The sequence below is a fragment of the Panicum hallii genome, chromosome 3 (genome assembly GCF_002211085.1).
Source record: "Panicum hallii strain FIL2 chromosome 3, PHallii_v3.1, whole genome shotgun sequence".
Lineage (NCBI taxonomy): Eukaryota > Viridiplantae > Streptophyta > Magnoliopsida > Poales > Poaceae > Panicum > Panicum hallii.
The window spans coordinates 62,746,205-62,772,812 of record NC_038044.1 but is presented as its reverse complement, the minus strand read 5'-3'; the positions used below and the strand labels follow the sequence as shown (position 1 = coordinate 62,772,812).

General features: G+C 45.6%; 2 protein-coding genes across 5 annotated transcripts; both read left to right on the top strand.

Moving 5' to 3' along the window:
• Positions 1–628: 628 nt before the first annotated feature.
• LOC112887194 (cationic amino acid transporter 1-like) lies at positions 629–16,612 on the top strand. Of its 4 annotated transcripts, XR_003227523.1 has the most exons (19): positions 629–766; positions 3,248–3,405; positions 3,503–3,953; positions 4,036–4,158; positions 4,833–5,123; positions 5,229–5,579; positions 5,689–5,976; positions 6,060–6,372; positions 6,460–7,104; positions 7,187–7,602; positions 7,693–7,815; positions 7,901–7,981; positions 8,348–8,401; positions 8,478–8,629; positions 9,187–9,233; positions 9,761–9,859; positions 10,529–10,750; positions 11,481–11,557; positions 12,003–13,800. XR_003227523.1 is itself a non-coding variant. In XM_025953319.1 (5 exons), exons 4-5 carry the CDS (start codon positions 14,544–14,546, stop codon positions 16,493–16,495), a joined length of 1,782 nt encoding a protein of 593 aa, XP_025809104.1. In that variant the 5' UTR covers positions 9,762–9,859; positions 10,529–10,750; positions 11,481–11,557; positions 14,206–14,543; the 3' UTR covers positions 16,496–16,612. The 4 variants fall into 4 exon arrangements, 1 of the variants encoding a protein (XP_025809104.1); XR_003227522.1 differs by having other exon boundaries at positions 11,481–13,800; XR_003227524.1 differs by lacking the exon at positions 629–766 and adding an exon at positions 777–825 and having other exon boundaries at positions 11,481–13,800.
• A 1,100-nt stretch (positions 16,613–17,712) lies between these two features.
• LOC112887452 (nuclear transcription factor Y subunit A-7-like) lies at positions 17,713–22,448 on the top strand. The gene is made up of 6 exons (XM_025953627.1): positions 17,713–17,976; positions 18,804–18,956; positions 19,605–19,765; positions 20,433–20,504; positions 20,990–21,154; positions 21,790–22,448. The coding sequence occupies exons 2-6, from the start codon at positions 18,929–18,931 to the stop codon at positions 22,006–22,008; spliced, it is 645 nt and encodes a 214-aa protein (XP_025809412.1). The 5' UTR covers positions 17,713–17,976; positions 18,804–18,928; the 3' UTR covers positions 22,009–22,448.
• Positions 22,449–26,608: the final 4,160 nt, after the last annotated feature.

The following is a 26,608-nucleotide window of genomic DNA, read 5'->3' as shown; positions in this document are numbered from 1 at the left end:
CCATCCACAACCGTCTTCTTCCTTAAAACCCTTAACTCCGCATGAATGTTTGCGCTCCAAACACGCTCCATTGCTAGAATTAAGTAAAAAAATTCTCAATAGAAGCGGTCCTCGCTGCCGACACCAAACGGTCGGGATGTCCACCTCATCTCGTCCTATAGGTCAGTCGATCAATCACCGTGCCTTCAACATCATCCGATCGAGAAGTTTTCTCCGCTCGCCACCTTACTTGCGCCGCCACCGCCGCCACACCCGCCACCATTGCCGTATGCGCCGCCGCACCCACCACCATTGCCATACTCGCCCTCCTCCTCCCGGGCATCCATTTAACCCCTTGGAATGACGTCGCCGAACTCCTCACCTTTCCAAACACGATTCCAAGTTCAAACACGCAGGATGCGCGGCGACCGAGGTCGGAAGCGCGCGGTAAAAAGGAAGGATCACACGGCCGTCGAGGACGACGCCATTTCCTCGCGCGCGGTCGGGAGGCGGCCGCCCCGCTCGCTGGCTGGACCAATTTGCCCTCGCCCTGACGTCCTCCTCCCCCCAACCCCCCGCCTCGCGGCCTCGCCTCACATATCTCCTGTCCCCAGCCCCCACCCAACTCCGCAGCCCCACAACACCCCCCCCCCCCCCCCCGCCCCGCGCGTCGCATCCACCCTCACCTGACGTGACCCAGCGCCCGGCGGCAGTGGCGGCCGCGACGCCCGGCCTCGGACGGGGGCGCCCTCCCAAGCTAGACGTCATGCCGCACCGCTCCGATCCGGTGAGTCCTCTATCCCCGTCTCCTCCCCTCTCTGCTCTCCCCCACCGATGCTCCGATCAGTGAGTCCTCTCCCCCGTCTCTCCCTCCCTCTCCCCTCCGATCCGGCGAGTCCTTCGTCGTATGTACGCGCACGCCGCCTCCCCAGCTCGCGCGCCCGCGGCTGCGCAGACCGGCGGGCGCCTCCGGTCCACGTGAGCCAGCCGCAGATCCGACCTGCTCTAGCCTGCTGAGCACGTCTGTTCCTTGATTAGACTATTAGAGCTGCCATCGCGCGGTCCCCGACCTTCTCCGTGTGCTCCCCCAACTCGCTCGACCTTGCTGCCTCCGATAGTCCGATGATCACGTACCCGTGTAGCTCAGCTCGGACGTAGTCTGGCGGCGATTTCTCCCTCCTCGGTACGTTGGTCCGTGCTCTGTGGGGGATTGGGCGGGACTGTTTAGGGTTGAGGGGTGGATTGGGAGCACGGCGATTTTTTTTTATCAGCACCTAGAGAGGGGATAAAGGGATGGTTTGTATCCACGGCCTCTTTTGAGATGTTGCAATGCATTGGTCAGGTGGCCTTCCTGCCCCCCGTTGAGTTCTAAAAAAAAGGATGGGGGTCGATTTCCTGCGCAACAAGGTAGGGTTGTTTCATGCGATTTGTTTGGGATAGACGTTTTGTTTAGTTCATATGCACTTGCACCCTTTTTCTCAAGGGCCTCGATTGTATCACGGCTTACCTGGTGGGCGCTGCGTGCCCAACTGGTGGCAAACATTCGGCTGCCAAGCCTTTGTCAAAAACTGCTGTGGCAAAGCTCATGGCAGATGCCTAACTGTATGCGGCATGCCAAAGTCTGGCCATGGAACAAATAAGGGGCTAACCTTCTGCGGGCAGTGGCGGACCACGATCTAAAATTTAGGTGGGGCCAACACGCGTGGCGAACTGAACGAATAGTAAAAGTAGGCCATATATCCATGCCATATTTGTATTGAAATCACATAAAAACAAAGTATAGATAGTAAATAGAAACATGCTGGCTGTGTGCGGATGCAGAGGCCGTAACATCTCCCTTTTCTAAAAAATAGACAACATGTTTAAAGATTTAAGTTTGTACCTCTTGTAAGATGAGTAAAGAGGTAGAGCAAACAATTATTGCACCAAACAATTCAACATACATCAAAGTACAAAAAGAGCACCCTGTAAATTCGGAAGATAAATCAATTAGAGTTACATCTCAAATATGAAAACAATCGGAACTTGTTGCTGCATCTCTAAGAAATTGATAAATGATCTTCAATTTAAGAGCTGCTGAACCATGGCTGTACCCGTGGCTGGCAGTACCGCAGTAGCGCCGGGAGCCGGCCTGAGCTGCTGATCTCTTCTTCCTCTCCCTCTATCTCCATGGGCAACATGTAATTGGAAGGCACATGGGAGCTGGATTTCAGTTTGGTCTGGCGCCAGCATATTGTTCTCTCTCCCACTAAGGTGTGATGCCACCCTGTCCTGTTGCCGTGCACCTGTGCTTGGCTGCCCCCGTGCTGTGTGCGCGGAGCCGTGGGGTCCTTGTTGTTGCAATTTGGGCTTGAACTTGAGCCTACAACCTGCAGGGTCCTATAGCCTTACCTCTTCATCAATTTGGCTCACATCCACTTTCTTCCTTGCGGCCCCTGTTGCCTAATGCCCGAAGTGGTGGTGCTGCAGCTCCTGTGGACGCACCGATGTGCCCTGGAGAGGAGGGGGAGGGGGTTGCGCTGTCGGGTAGCTGGGGCAGCTGCCCCACCCTGCTGTATGGGGTGATCTGCCTCGGGTGGATCAGGCAAGTTATTGCCACCAACCAAACATCCCCAATTGTCTCCCAGTCCAAGAGGCTGGGGGAAAGGGGTTCCATTCCCACCCCAACAACTTTTTGTGCATTAATTCACTGTGCACACGTCCTTCCCACGCTCCGCGCCATGTTCATGATACAATGGTTCAGCACCCACATTTCTAAGTTTTTAAACCAGGCGGCCTAGCTGTTTATACCGGTTTTTAGGTGGTTTAATTACAGGGGTGATCTTTCAGCCACAACAGACCTGTGAGAGTTCTGGTTTCCCGGTTTTCCGGTCGAACCGCCTCTCCATTCTGTTTTAGCAATAATGCTCCAATTATCGCCCTTGCTTTGCTATATTTTTGGCAAGGTTGATGATGTCCACTGGTTTTCTTCTTAGGCCTAGTTTGCTTGAGCTTTTGCAGGAAGCTACGCAGTTTTTAGATCAATAAAAATTAACATTAGAAACCAGCACGGTGGAAACTCATTTCAAAAGCAGCCTACTTTCATGAAAATATTTGGCTTTTGAAAAGAGCTCCTCATAAGCAGGCTTTTAAGGTTGATTTTCATTGCTTTAAAAGACGTGTAGAAGCCCACAGAAGCTCAGACAAACTGGGCCTAAGTTGAAGGATACGGTTGATCTGTATGTGACTGTTGTGACACTTGTGCCTGTGTCATTGTTCATGTGATCAGGACCTGGATGTTGGACCAATGTTGTCAGGCTTCCGCTGTTCTTATCCTGTCACTGGAAGGAAGCGTCTGAAGTTGTTGGTGGCCGAGTCATCGGATAGTGAACCCCTTGTCTGTCCCGTGCCAGCATGTGATGATTCAGGGGGGAACTTGTTTGACCGGTACAAAGCTTCACTGACCATCCCATCCCTTCAGCATTGATCTTTCCATATATTCGAAGTTAGAGCTCTGCTAATGCTTTCCTGCATGATTTATCAGGTGCTCGGAGGGTCATCAAGTGGCTTCCAGTAGTGGTGACCAAACACAGAACACTAGTGTGTTTCCTGCAATGCAGGAAAATGTCTGTTCCACAGCTAACAACGGTGTTGTTTATCCAAAATCTGGGCTCGGCAATTCAGCTGGTCGAAATGGAACACATGTTGCCTACCTCCAACATCAATATTTGGAAGGTTGCATGTATATGAACGAGCATGGGCAGATGTGTGGACCTTACCCACCTGAACAGCTGTATGAGGGGCTCTCTACTGGTTTCTTGCCTCAAAACCTTGCTATCTATGCTGTTTTTGGTGGGAAGACAGCCGATCCTGTTCCCTTAAGCTTTCTGAAACAGTTTCTTTCACAATGGAATTTTGGTGCCACGGTTTCCACTCCAAATGCATCCATGGAGACAAAGAAAGTTACTCCCCATGCTAAAGCGATTCTTCCAGATGTATGGTTTGCTTTTCTGTTTATATTTCTGTTTCATCCTTCACCTTTCCTGAATCCATTGGTTTCCGCTTTCTCCCAATTAGGATCTTTCAAGTGAAGAATCATGCTGGATGTTTGAGGATGCGGAAGGCTGCCGACACGGGCCACATTCTCTTGCCGAACTTTCCTATTGGCATCACAATAGCTATATCCAAGATCTTTCAATGGTAGGAAATCAGCTACTAAAACTATCACTTTCTGGGTCACAGTAATTCTTTTAAGTATGCAAAACTGGTGTGCACATGTTAAAATCGTCACCTTCTTGTTTGCTTCTGTGTAGCAGAGTCATTCCATTGTGTGTGTGACACTTTTCTGTGATTCGATCATATATGTCACTGGCTTGAGGATATTAGGCTGTTAGATATGCTAATGGGTTGTAGTTAGAGGAGTTTCTCTCTCTTCTGGTTGGAAAACCCTTTTAAAATTTGGTTCATTCGTTGCCTTGAGTGCCCTTGGCACTTTATGCTAGATTAGCATACCACATTGGTTTTTCATATGATGGTTTTCACATTATTTCCATTTTTGCATGGACAGAGAATCTGGTAGCTCAGCCAGGCTGAACATCACATTCATGCCACATACCATTACGTGTAGGACCATCTAGATTTGCACGAAATGGATGAGATAAAACCAAGATAAGATTCTTTTGAAATTCCTATTGGGGTCTTCCGTGCATTTTGTTCCTGATAGATAAGATAAGTTCGTGTGTGTCTAGATCATTCATACTGTAGTTCACTCATACTGCACATTTCCTCCTATTGCAAGGGCAGACTTATTTTTGAATAAGTTTCAGTCGTCAACATAGTCCACATTTTGAATCACTCTGACATTTTTATTGTAGGTTTACCATGTTGATGGCAAATTTGGCCCATTCACACTTGGATCACTAATTGGTTTGTGGAGTGGGGAACACACAGAGTGTTCGGAAGCTACAGCTAATGTGTCTGCACCATTAAATGGCTTTGTGGTTGACATAGTTGGTGATGTCAGCCATCAGCTGCATGCAGGGATAATGAAATCAGCTCGTAGGGTTTTAATTGATGAAATATTCAGCTGTGTACTTCCAGATTTAATTGCTTCCAAGAAGACTGAGAAGCAATTGGCTGCAAAACTGAAGAACCAAGCTATTAAGGTTTGTTTTATTTATCAGGGGTTTGTCTAACAAGGGAGCTGCGTTGCGCCTTACTATTCCTTTTCAACATTTAATAACCTGCCCTAATTTTGCTGTTGTTTGCAGCCTGACAGTGTTAGCAACAGGAAGGTTTCCAAACTTAATGTCAAAGTTAACAAACCATATGCTTCTCCAGAAAAAGGCAATTCCGTGTATAATACAGCCCAAGTGGATTCTTCAATGGCCATTCAATCTACGGCAGTACATGACAAATTTGCCGATATACTGTCAGCAGTTTGGAAAACAATTTATTATGAATCCATGAAGAATATATGGGACGGAATACTGTCTGACCCTGTTATGGACTACTGTGATGTATGGTCACAGAGAAATTGTCATTTGAATCAGCCCTCTACGATTATTTCTGTCACCACTGATAATATAAAAGCCCAAGACAGTCATGAAATGCCATCAAAGGTGTTTTCACTGCGGCTAAATGCATTTTTTCTTGATAGAATGGTTTAGTGTTTTAAACCTTTATTTCTTGTTTCACAGCTAATATTGTGATACTTTCATGGTTTTGCAGGACCCTGACGCTTGCATGGAATTTCCACCTGGATTTGAACCGCGTGGGAAATCTGCTGGGTGCTCCCTCTCTGCATCCTCATTAGAAGCCAATGGAAGTGCCAATGTTGATAGGAAGTCTGAATCAAGCACCACTTTATTTTCTGGCCCCTTCGAAGTAGTCCAGAGGATGCTGGCGAACGAACTATATATCTCTTCAAAGCAATCTTTGTTTCACTATTTTGAGGAGGTAATTGCAGAGGAGATAACAAATTGTTTATGCTATGGACTTGAAAGCGGTATTGATCAGGTGGGTTTATAATTAGGAATTTATCTTGATTTCTACTAATATGCCTGAATTTACACAATATTTCCGATTATTGTGTATCACAGGAACAAATTGGTACGCCAATTCATGCACCGGAATCACCCATTTCAGCCGAAGCGTCTATGCAGGAAACACTCAGTCCTGTTGAGTTGGTTGTAGGCGAAGAACTGGATACTGTTGAAATGGGTGCGGCCAGAAAAGGCAGTCCAATTGAAACACATGCAGATGAAGGGCTGAATACCATTGAAGTGGCTGTAGATGAAGAGCAGAATAGTAGTGAAATGGCTGCGGCTACTAGGACCAGCCCAATTGAAACAACTTCAGATGAACCATGGAGTGCTGCTGAAATGACAACAGATAAAACGCTCAGTTCTCATGGTAAATGAGCAGCATCCTTCTGTTACATTCTGGCTTACACTCATAACTGTATTGTGCTTGGTTTCTTATCCCCTTGATTGTGTGCAGGAGAAGAGTGCCTTCCCCTTGTGTCTTATGCAAGGATATTTGAAAAGATGGATATGTGTATGACAGCAGAATTGGATGAGAGTTTTGATGAAGTTCCTCCTGGAATGGAGATTGGCTTAGTTCCTTTACCACTTAAGGACAAAAACATGTATCAGCCTTTGAGGTCAATGAATTATATTCCTGTGATTTCTAGATATATGACATTGGCTCTCTGCCGGCAAAGACTACACGAGAATGTTGTGAGAGAGTGGACATCTCTCTTCTCAGATACAATTAGCAAGTGCTTGGACTCATGGTACACCAGGCAAAATGCTGTACCTAAAATTGCAGATGGATCATCAAAACTCAAAGAATATACATACTACAGGAAGAGGAAATCCAAGAAAATCTGTCAAACAACATCATCAAAAGAACATTTGGAAATTTCAATGGATGAGCAGCTCTCAAAACCTCTATGTCAGCTTGTTGACCACAAGATTTCTGTGAAAAATATCCAGGAATCAAAGAAAGCTTCAACATCAAAGAAAGTTTCATTTGTGGACAAGCCCTCTAAAAAAAGAACCAAGACTCTGGCTATGGCTAATGATGCTCATGATTTGAATATCCAGCAAGATCTGAAACTCGTTTCCAGTGAGGTGCCAAAAAGTAAGTCTTCTAGTTGGGTTCTTCTCCTTCTGATACATCATACATAGATTTGTATAGTTTGTAATACGCCTTTCCTTTCCAGGAACCAGGTCATCTCATCCACCTAAGAAGCAAGTGGTTGCTAACAAAACACCTATGGTGAATGATAATGTCATGACAAGTATGCTCACGAAGCCTGTCAAGAAAAGAAAGGGCAAGAAAATTTCAAGTGAGTCCAGTCAGACGGTAGAACCGGTGATTCCATGGCCTAAATCAGATGGTTGTGCTAGAGCTTCGATTAATGGATGGGAGTGGCGTAATTGGGCGCGGAATGCTACTCCATCAGAAAGGGCTCGTGTGAGAGGGTATCGTGCCCGTACAATTCTTTCTGCCTCAGATAATAAGGTGTGGAAATTTCAAGTCAAGAGGGATTCATCTGCAAGAACAAATCGGGTTAAGCTGCGGCGGCTGTTAAAAGCCTATGAAGGTTCTGAGCTGCTGAAAATTACCCAAATGAAGGTAAACATAACTTGTGTATTTTCTGAAATTTCTGTTTCTTTGAAGTTTTGATCATAGCCATAACTCATTTATGCCTTTCTTGATGTGTAGGCAAGGAAAAAGCGGTTGCGTTTTCAGAGGAGCAAGATCCATGAATGGGGACTGGTTGCCCTTGAGTTGATCCAAGCAGAAGACTTTGTTATCGAATATGTTGGTGACCTGATTCGCAAGCGGGTAATTGTGCATTATTCAATCAACCATTGCTTAATTGATGTGCTTATTTTGAGCAATGTGTTAGAGATTGATTTGTACCCTACAGGTCTCGGACATACGTGAGTCTCAATATGAGAAGAGTGGGATTGGAAGCAGCTACCTTTTTCGGTTGGATGATGATTATGTGGTAGGTGATACAGATCATTCCTTACTTACATCCTCTGAATGCAGTGTTGTTTTGGTGTCTTCATTTTCTTTCATTGCTTACAAGAATAAGAAAGTCGTAGATTATTCAAAGCAGTACAAATTAAATAAACTGTGAAAATGGTTAGCTAGAGCATAAAGAAAATCATTAGTTTGTTGGGGGCATGCTATTATTATTTTTGAACAAAAAACTCTGGGGCAGTTCTCAACATAGGGCCTGCTTCTTTTAATGGACAGTAAGGGTAATTGTACTGCTTTGCCGTTGTAATCTCAAGCTTTGATAGAAAAATATTTTCGGTCTTTTACTGCAACTCTTTTTAGCATTCATTAAATCTCTTAAATTATGCAGGTCGATGCTACAAAGCGTGGTGGCTTAGCAAGGTTCATAAATCATTCCTGTGAAGTAAGTGTTCAAGAAAAAAAAATGAACTGTGATGCTTGTAACATGCTAAGCAGTGGGTTCTTATTTTCCATGTCAGCCAAATTGCTATACAAAAGTGATAACTGTTGATGGCCAGAAGAAGATTTACATTTATGCAAAGAGGCGTATATATGCTGGTGAGGAACTTACATATAATTACAAGTTTCCGCTGGAGGAAAAGAAGATCCCATGCTATTGTGGTTCCCGGAGGTAAATCTGCTATCACTAGTTATGGACATCTTCTTTTCTTAGTTGAGGTCTATTGAAGATAATATGTTTTAAATGGTCTTACTGATACTAAGTTTGCCCATCGCCATCATAACTCATATAGTCCTATTCATTGATGTTATAGGCTGACAAAATACTTGCATGTAATACTAACACAATTTAAAAAATTAAGCCAACATAAAAAAATGTTATCTTACCAAACTGCTGGTAATGTGAGAACATTGGTTGATGCCAACTTTTTTTTACCACTGAAAGTAGCTAGTTTCATGCCTTGAAGTAATTAATTAGTACATAACAAGCTCTAGAAAGATTGAAAGAATAACCGAAGCATTCAAATGCTAATATCTTCTGCGTCCACGTGAAATCTTTTCTTATAAAAGTTAAATGACTTGTGCTCCTCATGGTCATGATTTTGCTTAACAGTGACATGTTCTGTTTCTATTTTATTAATTAACAGTTGTATGCTAGGCTGGTAGTGTTCAGATTACTTCTGTTTTATTACTCTACCTTCTTGTCCTAACTATTCAGTCCTTGCTTAGGTGCCGTGGATCAATGAATTAACAATTACGTAAGGCCATCCTTCGAGGTAATTGCAGCACTTAAGAGTTTTTGGCTATGTTAAATAGATTAGTCTTCATATGAGTTTTTTTCTTCAGTGTGAAACTCGTATATTAGTTTTCATATCATTCTATCTCATCTGCTGCTGAGCCATCTTTCTTCTTGTGAGTCAACTCAGAATGCTGGATTTTGTTCGTCACCATGCCCTTAATTTGTAATAGCTTATTGAATTTGCAATAAGATGTGTCCACAACCATTAGAATTTGTCCAAGAACAATGTTACATTCCTACTGATTTATGGGCATTGGAAGCCATCTTTTACGAATTGGACATCCTCAGTCTTCTTTTTTTCCAAACCAGCATCATGGGAAAATTTTGTTTGGTTTTAAATCCTTTTAAACATTTCTTTAAAAATACTTCAGTCCAGGGGGGCCCCATGTTTCATCAAGTTTAATTGGCATATATTTGTGCATCATGTTGAACTAGAAATGGGACATTTAGCTTGTCAAACTGCCTCCATTTTCTACCATTGTTACTGATAACTTCTTTTTTCAGGGATTAAACTAGAGTTGGTACATAGGTGTGATTGGTGGATTAAACTGCATTACATTGAAATTTTGGCATAGAAGTGTCGATCTCAGATCTATTTGGAAGGTACCCCTGACCCCCAGTACTCCATGGTTCGAGTGTTACTGTTATACATAAAAAGCTTGCTCTCTTTTTGGATGATACCTATCCATGACCCCAACTATGCCTTTATCAACTGATTGAATTTAATGGGTGATTAATAATTATGACACATTCCACATTTGTTTATGCTTAATTTATAGATGCACATTGTCTAGGTTACCGCTTAATCTCCTACATCCTTTTCCATATTTCATTTTGCTGATATTGGTGCTAAATATTTCTAACATCATCTGGGTAGTCACCTGGAAATTTCATCCAGTGTACTTTGCAGTACAGGCTTGCATAGTTGCATGCTATCTGCTGGTATTTCTCACCTGAGGATTCCAATTGATGAAATCAGTTGTTTTTTCGTACTTCCAAGAATTTAATGTCCGAGATATTATGTTGGAATCTAAATTGACCATTGCATGCAAATTCGGAGAGGGAAGTTAGATCTATTATTATCATGGCTGATGAACACAAGTCCTTCCCATTGAAATAACAAGTCACCGGTAGTGGACACAATCATCTCTGCTTTGCTGACCTAACCTTGGCACTGTTTTGCTTCATGAAACATGCTACAGCCAACAGCTTGCAATTTGGACTCGAAAGATATTCTTAGGCTAATTAGAGTCTTCTGTGTCTACTTCGCAGGGTTTATATCAGTGTCAAAGTGTGGGGTTGTGGAACATGCTGCACTGCAAGAAGAAACTGCGCATTATACTTATTTAAGGCAGACTAGATTATTTCAAGGTATCCCGAGGATGGTGCAAGAGGCTGATACATGATCATGTCACCGCTGCCTTCTGGAGGTGGTAGACATGAGAAATTCAGTTGAGGATGAGCTGAGCTAGTGAATGGTTGCTTTCTGACAAGGTTAATACATTGTTCTTTCTCATACCTGGGTAGAGTTGCAAACTCATGTACAGGCGCACACTTTTACTTAGTACATTGTCTGAATTGAGGATATAGTTTACATGGTGGTGGTTAAATGGTTAAAGTTAAACTGGTTTAAACTCTCTCCTTCGTCTCTCAAGTATTTAATTAGCTGCTAAAGATGACACACAAAAGCCGATACCATAGTGTTTCTGCATCTTCTTTTGAGAAGGATGGTGTGAGCATCAAGCTGAACTGCTCGGATGCCCTGTTCATATGTTGATCAACTTGACTTGAATGGACGCCTCTTATTTGATGTGGATACATGCATGGCCATGTGAAACTAGCGATTGGATGACCCTTCTCGTTTGCACATGAGAGACATCTCCAATCTTGCATCATGGGCCCTTGATCTGTTTTGCCATGTGCTCTTGAAAATACAAGGACAGCATCACCCTTGTACTCCCGGGTCTACACGAATTGCAACATTTTGGGCTTTCGGTTTTAGCCACTTCATCAATACCTATCACATGGTCTGGCCAGGTGGACATGTGTTATTTCATGTGCTTGTTGATGTGTGAAAAGAGATTTTTACTGCACCCTTAATACTTTGTGTTCTTTTTTTTTCACTTGTGCAAATCCTATTCTATGGGTAATGCACTGGGGCGCAAGGTATCTTTTTGTAAAGCGGTGCAAGTGTTTATTCATGGACCTACTCCTGTTGTTGCAGGTACAAAGCTGCATAGACCTGTCGAATCATCCATGAGGTACGCATGTAGGCGTCCAAGAATTTTCCAAATGCGTGTGGTATGTGTTCCATCTCTTGATTGGTTGTCCATATGCTCTCCTTCGTGCATTTTGATCTTAACATTAGAGCCACTAACACTCACTCCGGTCACAAATCCGGGCAAAGTTATGAAACATTGACCGTTATATTATAAATATCTAGTTTAAAGACAAAAATCACATGTGTCGATTTGTCTTGAAAAGATGATCTGTAAATATATTAGATTTTATAGATATACCACCATAGAAAAGTTTGGAGACAATACGTGTAGATGTGTCTTAAAAAGATACTTTACTCAAATTTATAAGGTTTTGTGATATACTTTAATAGAAAAAAAACACAAAGTAGTGGTCAAAAGCAATAGACCGGAGAGCATGTCATGTCATATCACCTAGATGCAGTAACATTTTTCTATACCATTAAAGCACCAACAGTGCTTCTCTGATTTTCACTGTTTCGTGTTAGCCACAGAATTAGGTTCGGCAGCATGCTTGCTCGGACGCATGCATGCAAATGGATCCACAAGCTTCAGTGTGGCATTCGCTGATGGAGCCCGTGCACGCTTGCTTGGTGTGTGCATGAACTAGCCACGTACCATATGGCCAAGATTTTGGTTGCCTACACAACATGGCCAAAAATGCATGGGTTCTGAGCTTGTGATGGAGGCATCTCAAGTTCTTACCATCCAAATGTGTGAGAAGGTCTTAAGGTTAGCCAAATCTAAACAAGTAAGCCTGCACGGGCTGAAGGCGAGAGTAAGACCAGCACAAAAAGAGGCAAGCAAAACACGGATCGAAAAACGAGGTCGTACGTTTCTCTATAGCAATTGGGAGCAAACGAAAGGGAAGATATTGATTGGCTTCGCTGTCTCTCTTGAAAGATACGTGGATTAGTAGGATCACAAATCTAAGCTCTTCAGACGTGGTGTAGCTTGCCAGACTCGTTGCTGAAGCTGAAAGTCCACCTCGTAGAGAACCCAGGCCCATTTTCATCGTTGACGTAGGAAGCACACCCGTACAGCACGCGCATCGGTAGAGTAGTACTATCGTTTTGTCTTTACTTTTGGAGAGGAGGTAGAGCATATAAGTAATTCTTTCTACATCTTTTGGTCGATAGAGTAGTTCCCTGTTACTTGAAATTGGAGTAAACTTTTGGGCCTGGGTCTGGACTAGGAAAGTAGGAATTATGAATTTCTTCCTGGGCCTAGCTCTTTGAACACTAAAAAGAACACTGAACCGGTGGTGTACAGTAACAAAAGTGAGTGCAGTTCCACATGAAGCTTAAAAAGTTATCATCTCCTAGATGTTACCCTCTGGGTCAAAATACTCCATTTTCCAAATGTGGGTCATACTTTTGTCCCAAGTTAAACTTCTCTAACTTTGATCAAAGTTATAGAAGTTTAACTTGCAGTTTGGAACGGCGGGAGTATTTGATTTAGACATCAACTGTCTTTGATGGGTACCATTGACCACTGTTTTTTTAAAAAATATGGTTTATAAAATTATGTCATTATTGAAGTACTTTTCAAGAGAATATGCACATATGATTCCGTGTTCCTAGGCTGAACATTTTAAAAGTTATTGTTAGTCAAAGTTTTCACAAGTTCGTGACCTGAGAAACTACTATTATTACTACTGCTTCTTTGCTAGCTATGGAAACTCTTTGTTTCAAATAGGCACGAGTTAGCAAAATGCCATAAAAATAACTCGTTAGGGGTTGAGATGTACCTTTAGCTATTTGCTGTTGAAGTTGGTAAGAATCCAACCCTGCCTGCCTAGGTGGCTAGGTGACTTGTCTCGTCGCTAGATAGTTTATCTCGTGGACATTTTCAGTTTATTCAGTACAACCGGCTACTAGATGGAACTGTTTGCTTATACATCACTATCAACGGCCTTGTGCTTTGTTGGAAGAGCATAGGTAAGCTTGGTGTCAATTTAACGGCTAAGGTATACTTGTTTGTGAATCGATTTCTTAAAATCAGCACTAAGCCTTGATAACTCCAAAAAAGCATTGTGTTCTATGTTTTCTCTTTAGGAGTGTGGCTTTCTTTTAGTTAGTTTCATCATGTTGATGGTGGTTAGCTCAACTCTGAGTGTAAAAGTAAAGGGTGTGGGCACTTTATTTTCTCTCCTAATCGTCGAACAGGAATGTAGTGTATGTAGAAAGGATGCACAGTTGTGTGTTGCCTAATTCTTGTAACAGTGTAACATGTCAAGACCAAATTCCAATCAAGAGGCAAACAATGCATATCAAAGTGTTCCTATTGGGCTTGCATGGCTTGTATTTGGTATATGTTCTGCGCTTCTTCGGCAACAAACCTACTCCTGTCTAGATACATGTAAAACATAATTATATATCTAAATTTATCAAAACGACGTGCGATCGGGAGCGGAGAGTACCTCTCAGCTTGGAGATGCTAGGCTATACTACGCATTGGCAGGCTATGAACAATCTCGCTGCACTACTGACACGTGGCATCCGTGCGACTGACATTAACCAAGCCATGTCACGCCAAATTTGATGGCCTGCGACAACGTGTAAATCACCACCGTACACGAGATACTCGTCGCAATCGCAACGAAGTCCTCGTCGTCCTCAATCATCAGTCGCGATACGGGCCGCGATTCTGGGCCGGGCCTGAGAAGCTGGAGCCTTCCCTTCCCTGCAGGAGTCGTTGGGCCGGCCGGATCGCGGCCCAGGTTGAGATTCGCCATGCACTTGGAAGCGGTCTCGGCAGCAGCAGATTCTCCCGTCCGCTGATCCGCAGCAGAATCTTGTTACGAGCGCGGCTACCAACCACCACCTCGGGCCGCCGCCGCAACGGAATCTTGTTCGCGACGGGTGGCGCAGCCGCCTCCCGCCCGCGCGACCTGACGGCTGGGATCACCTAGGGCACGCACGCCTCCACCTCCACTATATATGCGCGCGGGCGTCCACCGTCCCCGCAAAGCCCCCCGCGCCTCCACCGATCGCTCACACTAACCCCCCCGGCCAGGCCAGGTCACAATGGCGGCGTCCGCCGGCGGCGGCGATGGCGTGCGGCGGCGCGGGTGCTGCGGCGGCGGGCTGTTCCCGGAGGAGTCGTTCCGGAGCTGGTCGGCGTACGGGCGCGCGCTGCTGGAGACGGGGCCGCGGCTGCGGGACCGCGCCACGGCGCGGTCGCTGGACTCGGCGGAGGTGAACGAGGTGCGCGGCCGGAGCGGCGCCGACATGAAGCGCACGCTCACGTGGTGGGACCTCATCTGGTTCGGCATCGGCGCCGTCATCGGGGCCGGGATCTTCGTGCTCACGGGGCAGGAGGCCAAGGAGGCCGCCGGCCCCGCCGTCGTCGTCTCCTACGCCGTCTCCGGCGTCTCCGCCATGCTCTCCGTCTTCTGCTACACCGAGTTCGCCGTCGAGATCCCCGTCGCAGGTATACGATCATTTTCGTTCACATGCACAACCGATCCGTGATCACAGTAGTCTCGATCGATCTCACTCACTTGCGCATTCCTGCTGCATCGATCGAGATCAATCTAATAATATCTCGATCTCGCTGATCAGTTAGAATCAATCATTCTTCATCCATCCATATGCACGCAGGCGGGTCGTTCGCGTACCTCCGCGTGGAGCTGGGCGACTTCATGGCGTTCATCGCGGCGGGCAACATCCTCCTCGAGTACTGCATCGGCGGCGCGGCGGTGGCGCGGTCGTGGACGTCCTACTTCGCGACGCTGCTGGACCACCACCCCAACGACTTCCGCGTCCACGTGCCCTCCCTCTCGGAGGACTACTCGCGCCTCGACCCCATCGCCGTTGCCGTGGTCCTGCTCATCTGCCTCTTCGCCGTGCTCAGCACCAAGGGCTCCTCCCGCTTCAACTACGTGCTCTCCATCGTCCACCTCGCCGTCATCGTCTTCATCGTCGTGGCGGGGCTGACGCGCGCCAAGGCCGCCAACCTCACCGCCGACTTCGCGCCCTTCGGCGCGCGCGGCATCTTCGCGGCCTCCGCCGTGCTCTTCTTCGCCTACATCGGCTTCGACGCCGTCAGCACCATGGCGGAGGAGACGCGGAACCCCGCCCGGGACATCCCCATCGGGCTCGTCGGCGCCATGACGCTCACCACCGCCATCTACTGCGTGCTCGCCGTCGTGCTCTGCCTGATGCAGCCCTACTCGGAGATCGACCCCGACGCGCCCTTCAGCGTCGCCTTCACCGCCGCCGGCATGGACTGGGCCAAGTACATCGTCGCCTTCGGCGCGCTCAAGGGCATGACCACCGTGCTCCTCGTCAGCGCCGTCGGCCAGGCCAGGTACCTGACCCACATCGCGCGGACGCACATGGTGCCGCCGTGCCTCGCGCAGGTGCACCCCAGGCTCGGCACCCCCCTCAACGCCACCGTCGCCATGGCGCTCGCCACCGCCGTCATCGCCCTCTTCACCGACCTCGGCATCCTCTCCAACCTGCTCTCCATCTCCACGCTCTTCATCTTCATGCTCGTCGCCGTGGCCCTCCTGGTCCGCCGCTACTACGTGGCCGGCGAGACGTCCGCCGCCGACCGGAACAAGCTCGCGGCGTGCCTGGCCGCCATCATGGCGTCCTCGGTGGCCACCGCGGCGTGCTGGGGCGCGACGAGCGCGGGCGGCGGCGGGTGGGTCCCGTACGCGGTGACGGTCGCGGCGTGGCTCGCCGCGACGCTGTTCCTGCAGTGCGGCGTGCCCAAGGCGCGCGCGCCCAAGACGTGGGGGGTGCCGCTCGTGCCGTGGCTGCCGGCGGCGTCCATCTTCATCAACATCTTCCTGCTGGGGTCCATCGACGCCGCGTCGTTCGTGCGGTTCGGGGTCTGGACGGCGGCGCTGCTCGCCTACTACTTCCTCTTCGGGCTGCACGCGTCGTACGACACGGCCAAGGCGCTAGCCGCCGAGGCCGACGCCGCCCGGGTGGAGGAAGGCGCGCGCAAGCCCGGCGCCGGCAACTGATCGTTATGGAGTAGCAGTATCTAAGCTAGTAGGGAGAGTTGATGAGTGCCTCTTATTATTATGGTTAGCTTATTAGTAATCGTGCCGTGTACAAAAGAAATGTAGCTTAATAAGGTCACTGCTTGAATTTGGAGTTAAAATTTGTATATATTTTGTGTCTTTATGAAGATTCGTTTTGTTTTTCAACAAAAAGAAAAGAAGAAAAAAAGGTTGCTTCCGAGTGGCCTGGAAATCCGAAATGAATGAACCTAATTAGCCCAAGCCTCCGCTAATCCACTTTCTGAATGGGCCGAACGTGTTGCTGGAAGAATGGGCCGTGTGCCATAAATAGCCCAAGCCTCTTATAGGGCCGGGGCTACCGACCCACGAGTATTTTTAATTGGGCATGACGTGTCACGGCGAGGGAGTGGGCCGATATTTAGGATTAGCTGCCGCCACTCTCTCTCTCTCTCTCACTCGCGGTCCAGTTTACTAGTGGGCCCAATGCATCGCGGGCTGTGTCGCTGTCAGCCGCGTGGTTAAGCCTAACCGCCCGGGATGACACGTTCCCCCGGGACGGGTTGCTCTCGCCATTAGGAGTCGGTTGGCATCAGCAAGTGCTCTCGGAGGAAGACGACAAGCCGACGGGGGTGGAGGAGACGGGTGGCGACAGGGACGCCCCCTCCCCGCAGCCACACGTCACGCCCGGACGCGGGGCCCGCCGCGCGCGGCGTGGAGCGCCCGCTGGCCGTCCGTCGGCCCGCCCGCCGCCCCCGCGAACCGACGGCCGCGATCACGTGCCCGTCGAGAGGTTTTCTCATGGCTGGTTTGGTTTATGTTGTCCTCCGTACTAGGCGAGTTTGGGATCCAAGTTTGCTCACGTTTTTGTTGGGATGCAAACGCATCAAACTCTACTAATTCTGCATACTCATTAGGCAATTATGTTGGTAAGAATTGTGAGGATACAAGCAATTAAGTTGGTAGATAAGACTGGAGGTGAATGTAACTTTTCTAATGGTTCTAGAAGTATCTATTGGTGGAGTGCTATCAGATTCAAATATTCCTTCACGCCATCTTATGATATGGTTTTATCCATGATGCGTGTGCAGCAGTTAGAACTTAAAAGAGTAAAGTAAAAAAAAAGTCTACCTCGTGGTAATTAAAAAGTGGATAAAGTAGAAAAGAAGTCTACCATGCGGTAATTCAAACAAAAAGCGATTAAAATAAGTCAAATTGTCCAGGAAGTTGTGGCCGCGATGCGTCCAGGGTGATGCAGGTCGCCTGCCCCGCGCCCCACCACCACAGCCGCCTCCGACCCTGCTCTCAAATTTGAGGCCCAAACCCTCCCGGCCCCGTCGCCTTGCCGCCGGCCGCGCGCTCCCTCTCTCCGACGAGCCCTCCGCCTCCGCCGCCCGCTCCCTCCGCAGGCCCGGGCGCCGCGCATCCGGTCCGGTGCGGGTGTGAGATCCACCCCGGCTGCGAGTTGGTTCCTCCTCTCGTCGGTGAGTATTCCGCAATCCCGGCTCGCTTGGTTTCTGTAGGCTCCGTGCGCGGTCCAATCCGGGCAATTCGCCCTCCTTGTTCGAGTTCATGTGGATTTGCGGGCTGCGTGAGTGCCTTACCTATCCAATTCGTGCGCAATTCGAGTAGGCTCTTCTAATTCGCCGCGGGGCGCCGCCGGCGCGAGGCTAATCCCGGCCGTGGTGCGGAGCGGTTTGTCTTGCGGAAATTGTAGGGCTTCGATTCAACCCGGTGCCCCCACGTCAATTCGGGAATTCTTGTGATTTGTCACTCACTGGGCATCTATTGGCTCCTGTTTAGAGCGCAGGAATTTCGTATTAGACAGCTAGTTCAAATTTGCACAGGAACCGAGGGGAATTCACTCATTTGTGAACCAGCCCTAAATTTTCTAGGCAACTGCTGGTTATTACTTATTATGCCAACCAGCCTGTCAACTTTGGTGGTGGGTGGTTGTAGAGTACGTGTTTTGCTGTTTGTAAATTAGCCACCGATACCGATTCCCTGACCTTTTGTAAAGATTGCTCTGCCTTGGTACTATATAGGGCACTTGGGAGTATTTCTGGCATGCATGCGTTTGAATTATTACCGGCCAATTCCCTGCTGTGATGAGGTTTAATACCTGTTTCTATGGTTGGGATCAATGATGTATGACGTCCGTTCCATGGTCTTCTTAAAAGCTCGTTTTTATCCAAAAAAAATATTACCATGTGAAGTTTCTGCCTCCCTGGATATGCTTTAAACTTGCGTTTAGAAATTTTTTGGTGTGCTTTATCCGCAAAGTGCTAATGAGCTTTGCACTTGGTTTCAGGAAAGTTTTTGTGTGCTTCATCCATGAAGAGCTAAAGATATCACATGAACAGTGCCAGTTAGTCTGCCTTTGCTCTGTGCTTGATCCTGATTGTGTTGTGCTTTGCCTTTGCGAAGAAAGGAATCATGACTTCTGTTGTTCATAGTGTTTCAGGTATGCTTGATCCATCCAATGTTGTGTCATGCTATTTCACAGTAACACTGTAGTCTACAGTAACACTGTAGTCTAATGCACTGCTTTGTTTTGAACTGGAACTTTAGTTATGGTGTACTATTTTTGGAACACATGCCACATTTTTGTGTGCTGTGAATTACTGTAGAGAACACATTCATTATATACGTGTTGCAAATACAGATTATGCAAGCGAAAAGTTGCATTTGTGCCACCAATTAATCGGCAACAGACCATCTTTCATTATTTCCCTTTTATTTGAAGAAACCTTCCACTCTATGCGACTGAAAGAAAAGTAATTTATGACCTGACAGCTGAGGTTACTGAACTAGAATCACAATGTAAGGCATTCTCACTACGTTTGAGCTTTCCAAACAACATTAAACAGTTTTCTTTGAAGGAATTAGGGAATTTTATGTAGTTTGTATCAGCTGGTGAAAATTTGGTCAGTGCCTTCTGCACCCCATATATATCAAATGCTAGCATATAATATGTTATATTGTACTGTTGTAACTTGTTAGTACATGACAAATGATGGTGCGTGCAGTATCGTCTATGTCCTTTTTTCAACACATAAGGACATCTAAGTCAACCGTGCTTTTCTCATTTTCTGTGTACCTTCCTGGGCAGGTGACCACAGAGCTGAGGATCAACATCAACAGCAGAAGCAAGCTGAACCTGCGGACCAGCAAGAAGCCCCAGTTACTAGTTCAGATAGTCAACCAACGGTGGGCACACCATCAGCTGATTATGTGGCTCCCTATGCCCCTAATGACATGGGCCATGCAATGGTACCACATTTTGTCCCTTTCCACTTTTCACTTGTTGATAAGTAGTAGTGCTACTGGGTTCTTATCAGTCTTTGGTCTTCTCCTTTGAGTTATGTCTAAGAAAAGGTTGAGGTTTTTGTCGTAGAGAGACATGTAAGAAATACAATATGCAGTATCGAATCATCTTTCCTGTTTCAAATACTACTTCAAAAGTAATATTACAGATTGTATCAAGATCAACACTCCAATAGTGTGCCGAGGACAATATAATACACCATTTCCCTGTTGTTGAAGTGAAACAAAATATATTCCCGTTTTAGTTCAGACCTTTTGATGCTAGGAAATTGCTGTCTATCATCAGATTCAACTGTTAAAATATCAAAGCTTCATTTGAAAATGTTACACACCTGGGTGGTACCAATTTTTCCTTAATGTATCAATATCCACTTAAGTCTAAATTGTTACCTAACGTGTGTTTTGCTCGTACATTCTTTTCTTTATGTGAATGTTCTCTAGTTAGTTATTTTTAATCTAATAGTTGTTGCTATAGTTTCAGCATTTTCTTAGACTTTCACTGGAATAAATATGTTGCAGTTACTATTTTTTGTCCTTTTGATTGCCTTGTTATTAATTTTCATCAAGATTCATGTGAACTGTATTGGCTAATTTCATATTTTGTGCTTGTCAGGGTCAATATGCCTACCCAAATATTGATCCATACTATGGAATCCTATATGCGGCTTACGGTGGACAGCCAATGGTAAGCTTTTATGAATTTACTCTCTCTGTTAGCAAACACAAGTCATTGTAATCTAATATATTCTTCCACAGATGTTAGGTTCTTTCCACTCTGTGGAATATTTATGATTTACCTGTCCCAACTCACACAAGCTCATGTATCTATGTTATTCGTGGGTAGTGGAAATGGGGTCGAGCCTCGTCTCAATTTTTTTTATCATTTACTTAATTTGAAAATGATTGAAGGGCACCAAGCTCATTTAATTTGACTCCTTAATTCTTATGCCCAATCCTCAAGCCACCCATGGTGGCAGTCGGAGGTAGTACAAAGTAATTGCTTGCTTGCCTTGAGAGGGTAGGTCAATAACCACTGCTGCTAGTATTGTATATTCAAATTCACAGTCAATCAGAGAAGGGTCATTGCATTGTCTTAGACCTTTCTATATGCTATTAACATCCTCCATTTAAACTGATCTTCTGGAGTTAATAAAATTGATGATTTTTCAGATGCATCCACCGTTGGTCGGAATGCATCCGACTGGCTTACCTTTGCCTACTGATGCAATTGAAGAACCTGTGTATGTAAATGCAAAACAATACAATGCCATTTTAAGGCGACGCCAGTCTCGGGCTAAAGCTGAATCAGAAAGGAAGCTTATCAAGGGCCGTAAGGTAAATCTTTATTACCATCTTCTGCCATGCGATATGAACTGGAATTTTTAATTAGCTTTTCTCTCCATCGTGCTAGAGCAAATAATCAAGCAAATTTCTCCAATCTACCTTCCCTACTTCTACTTGAAGATCGTCTGCCCCACATTGTACTATAAACTACTGGTGAATGTTATTTCGATTTCAATCTTCTATGATATCTGAAATTTCAACGTACCGTGTTTTATAATGCTCTCATGGGTGTTGTTCATCACAAAACAGTAAAGGATTTAGGAATACAAATTGGATGCCACACATTCACAGAGTTACAATAGAGTATGGAAGAAAGGTTGAATTGTTGCCTTCTGTTTTCATCTGAAACTTACCTTTTAAGCAGGAGCAAATTTAACTTGTTAGTATCATGATTGTTTTCGAAACTGAAAGGCTGAGATAAACCTGGTTATCAATTCTGAGAATCCTATCAAGTTCCCCCAAGCTCAGATGATCTCACTGCAAGTTGCTTACACGTGTTTCTTACTGTTTAGTTTGATCTGAAACAAAAACAACTTGAATGGTTATTTCCTTTTTGTGGGTAAAATGTTTATTCCTTTTGGCCCTGAAGCTCCTTGTATCTAACTCAATACATCTGTGCTGCGCAGCCCTATCTCCATGAGTCACGTCATCAGCATGCCTTGAAAAGGGCCAGGGGAGCTGGAGGCAGGTTTCTCAATTCAAAGTCAGATGACAAGGAAGAGAACTCTGACTCGAGTCACAAAGAGAAACAAAACGGAGTTGCGCCCCACAAGAGTGGCCAACCGTCAACCCCTCCGTCTCCCAACGGTGCATCTTCAGCTAATCTGGCCGACAGTCACCAATGAGGCTTCCAGAACTCACAGTCGAAGAGTTAAGCCCCTGACGCTAGATGTGGCAACAGTTCTGTACAGCAAGTGCTAGTGGGCAACAGCAAGGATGGTGTCGGTTGGTTTGTGGTAGGACATGTTCCATAGAAAAACATAGACGAGTCAGACAGGTTTTGCAGTTTGGTTTGGTCCTCTCAGTTTATTCACCTTTCTGTACAATTCGAGTAGCATTGTGTCCTCATGGATAGCTCAGTCAGTTCTTCAGAAAGCCTTTGTAGCATATCAGCCCATTGTTTGTTGCTTGGAGATTTGGGAGTGGAGTCCATAACCTGCTGTCCTGCATCATCATTTGCAGTACAGAATAATCGCTGGCTATGTGTATGTTGATGACAATAAACCCTAAAGTAGGACATGTGAGCACCTCATCTGAATCTTAGCTTTGTTTCCTCTGCATACATTCATCCATTCACTGGAAATGATGCCATCACAATTGGTTGGAGACAGAGAGACCCTTTTCGCGCTTGTCTAGCAGTTCATGCTTTGGTCTGAGAGCACGCCCACTCTTTGGCCACATGACATGAAGTTTGCGTTTTTCATCTGTTGTCCATCGAATTGCTTGATGATTGCCAGATGCTATGAACATGACCTGAAGAACCTTGTTCTTGGCAACATCATTCCGTCATTGGTCATCACATGAACGTTGTGCATGCTTTCCTCGAGAGCATTGAAATATTGTCAAACGATTACCAAGAAGAATGTACTTTCTCGAGTGTTGCAGATCACACTTTCTCGAGAACTCCCAAGCGTATTTTGCACCCTTTCTTGCACGAGCACATCTCACCTTTTTTGGAAAGACCAGAAGGAAAACAAAAGGTATTATGCACGATGCAATAAAGCGCATAACGTCTCTGCTGATAAGAGCTGCATCTGCTAGACCTGAACTTGGGACTTTCTTAATGGGTCATCGCTGACTCTAAACGGCCTTGCATCTGTACTGACTGACAGCTTTGAGCATTCAGGAACATGGTTTTGCTAAAGAAATTTTTTGTTCAATTGTGCAAAAATGTAGCTCCTTTGTAACAGATTTTTCTTCTTTTGAAGATCACATTTACATATCTTTTTGTTGTTTTTAGCAATTCATGTGATCCGAAGACGGCCCCTACAACCTGAACATGGATCCCCAGTCAAAATGTGTCTGAAAGCTGAATCTAGCAAGCCCGTCCTGGAAAACCTGAAACAAAGCATGCATTCCCTTTGGCAATCTATCACTTTGAAAGCCAATCATTAGTTAGGTTTCCTTTGAACTGAATCTCTAGGATATGATTCAATAAAACCTCTGACTAGTCGAGCAAGTTCATTCGGTTCAATTGCAGGAGATGAAACTGTCCATGAATGGTTCTGAAGTTCCAGTGTCATAAATCCAGAAAACCTCCGGGACAATGTTTCTGAGACTCTGAATACTGTTTATTCAGACATGGATGGCCCATGTGATTATCTTAGACAGCAAGCACTCTGCCGTGATCATATCAGGTTCTTAACAAATTAAGGTCACGCCCGACACCGTACCGTACTTGTAGCTTAAACCACAAGCTACTACTATACTAACATAGGGTTTAGCACACCAATGACGCCATGATGCCTGGGAGCTAACTGACATGCAAAATGGACCCACTTCTGAACATTTTGAGCGAAGCATCTATGCAAAGTTAACTAGAATGGGCACCATCTTTGCCGTATTCACCTGATTGCAAGCTCCAAGTCATGTATCATGTATGAAGGTACTTCTCTGAATCTAAAACCACGTTGTCCATTTCTGAAATCTGATGGAATAGTGCCAGCTGCTTCAGAGTTGAGACAGACAGGCCAAGATCAAGATGTGTCCATGGGCAGACAAACAGACATCCCAAAAGGAAACTAGTATTGAAAAAAAAAAAGGAGACAAGTAGAGCTCCCCGTTCGAGAAACAGTGAAAGAGCCTCTTGACATGCTTTGCTTGCACTACAAAACCAGGGCCCATGACCCCAACTCCAAGAGTGCTGCTGCACCATACTCCATGCAATCTCTCTCCCCTTTGTTTTTGTTTGATTCTTGCCATGTACTGTAATTGGTTTGGTCTATATGAAGGAAGTGAGAGGCATGTGAAAAGGTGAGATGAGCTCTTATCATCATGCCCATTGCAGGGGACAAGGCAAGCAGGACCACACAGACCAGACGGACACAAGCTAGCATAGCATGCATTGCATTTCACTCTGGTGATAGAGTGAGAGCCTGATCCTTTAGCCAGGCACATTGACCTCTCCCTCTCTCTAGATCCATCATGGCCCATTAATTGTGCTGTTATGGTTGCTCTTCCCTTGCTTGCAACTTTGTGCTTCCATGTTCTTGTTTCATTGCAGTTTGCAAGGACGTATCATCATTCCAATAGTAGAATCATCATATATATGCATGGTTTTGGTTGACAACAGTGAGATTACTGTGCTGTTAATTTCTGTAGTAAGTTGGATATTTCATGAAGTAGGAGGTATGTGTATGTGTAGTTGTGTACTCAATTACTGGCTATGCATGCACCATCTGCAAGTACAGACACTAAAGCCTGTACTACATCTCACTCAAAGTCTCGTCAATCTTTACAAGATTGGGGTGTGACCTGAAGAATATTAGCAGTACCATTCTCTAGTGTTGTTGTGGCTTTGGTCCTTTTTTTTTTGTTTCCTCTGCTACTTGATACTCAATTGCAAGCATATATACAAAGTGATATGACATACGTGCCACTATGTCTAGTACTGGCAGCAGCATGCATGATTGTCCTCAGCTGACAATTGACAAAGAAATGCTGCAAGGATGCATGGGCTATGAGACTCATGAAAAAGCACAAAAGAAAATACTGCCACTCATGCTTGCTGTGGATGTCAACCTTAGACAAAACTAAAATGCCATCAAGAATTTAGAAAGTAGCACGGTGCTTTTCCTCAGTTGTTCTCTCTCTTCTTTTCAGTGCATAAAGACAGTGACAAGCTTGGGAGTGAAGGGAGATGGGTGGCCAGCACTCTGAAATGTCACCCATGGAATGGAAGAGAGAGAAAAACAAACAGAATGAATGGATTAAAGTGAGATAGAGAGAGAAGGGGGGAAAAGATTTTATCGGAAAGTGATTGTTGGTGGTGCCCCCCTCGCTCCATGCCAAGAAAGTGGCTTTCAGAGCGAACTAAAGCAGGGCCTCCTGGTAGGGTTTTTAGGGGTTAAGGCTGTGAGTGTACACCACTAACCAGATGTCCAGATCAGATATGCCATGGTCAGCAAATGCTGAAATGTGGTGCCCCTTTGGCTGCATGATCTTGAAATTTTTTGCCTTTTGCTGTGGATTTGAAAGGCTGTTTTTGTTTGTGATGAACTTATTTCTTCATGCCATTCAACCAAAAGTCTCGCCTTTTTGCTACTATTGCCCTCTAATAAAAGCTGTCCAATCAGAAAGCACAAACCCATGAGCTCTCAAAAACAAGTGTGTGTGATCTCTGAATGTGGCGTTGTTGCGAGCAAAGAATGAAGCAACAAATTGGTGGTTAAGCAGTTGAGCTGAAGTCAATAGCCTGCATCACTGCATCCCCTCATCATGAATACAGTTTGGGTATCCTAAACTCTACTTCAAATCACATGTGATTGGTCAGCCCTGCTCCATAACAAAATGTGTACAAACAAGCAATGCCTTCATCTCCAACTCTGCAATTACAGTGCTCTGTACGTGCAGTGAAAGCATAGTACAGTACTAGCTTGCAACAGTGGCAACCAATTGAATGCACTCTGTCAGTCATGCAGCAGAGAGACAGAGCTCGAGCTTGCCATTTCAAACCCAGCACGGAGCACTCGAACGGGCTCCCATCCATGAACATGAATTCATCCATGCATAGCAGTGCTCCTGCAATCTTTTCAAAAAAAAATGAACATGAATCCATGATCCATGAGCACCGCCATTGACCTGCACCAGGTGCTTCAATGCAGCGCAGGGGGGCCGTGCTGCGCTGCATCCACCAGCTTCCACCTGCCCGCCTGCCATTCTGAAGCAACAGGGTATAGCACTTTCGCTGAAGTTAATTCGGCCTGCGCCTCTTTCTGAACCCAAGCAATCTTTTGCGGGTACTGAATACTGATACAAGAGCAAATCTTGGCCTATAGATAGGGCTTGCCATACATATATTGGAGGCTCATTTGAATGCACACTATCTTTTGCAGTGTGCAAGGAAAAGGAGGTAGCTGTTGTTCTGCATAGATGAATTGAAGGCTGCAAGGTTTCTGCAGATTGGAAACCCTGAAGATCTTGAGGCAGTTTCCTTTTGGTTGTTCATCTCACTCAGATCCTTGCTGGTGAAAGGATAGACATTGCAAGATACCCGAATTGAATGTCTCAACTCCAACTTTGCAAGTAGTTGGAGCATCAACTCTCCTTCTTTGTCTAAAATTTGCCAAACTTTGCACATTTCATCAGATTACAGTAAGATCGAGATATCCAAAACGAAATACTGCTCAAAACCCACAGTCCTGATGAGAATGGGTAAATTTCAGAGCACAGATCTCTGATGACACTTTCAGGAACGTTCTGAACATGGACCGTCTAGCATCTTCA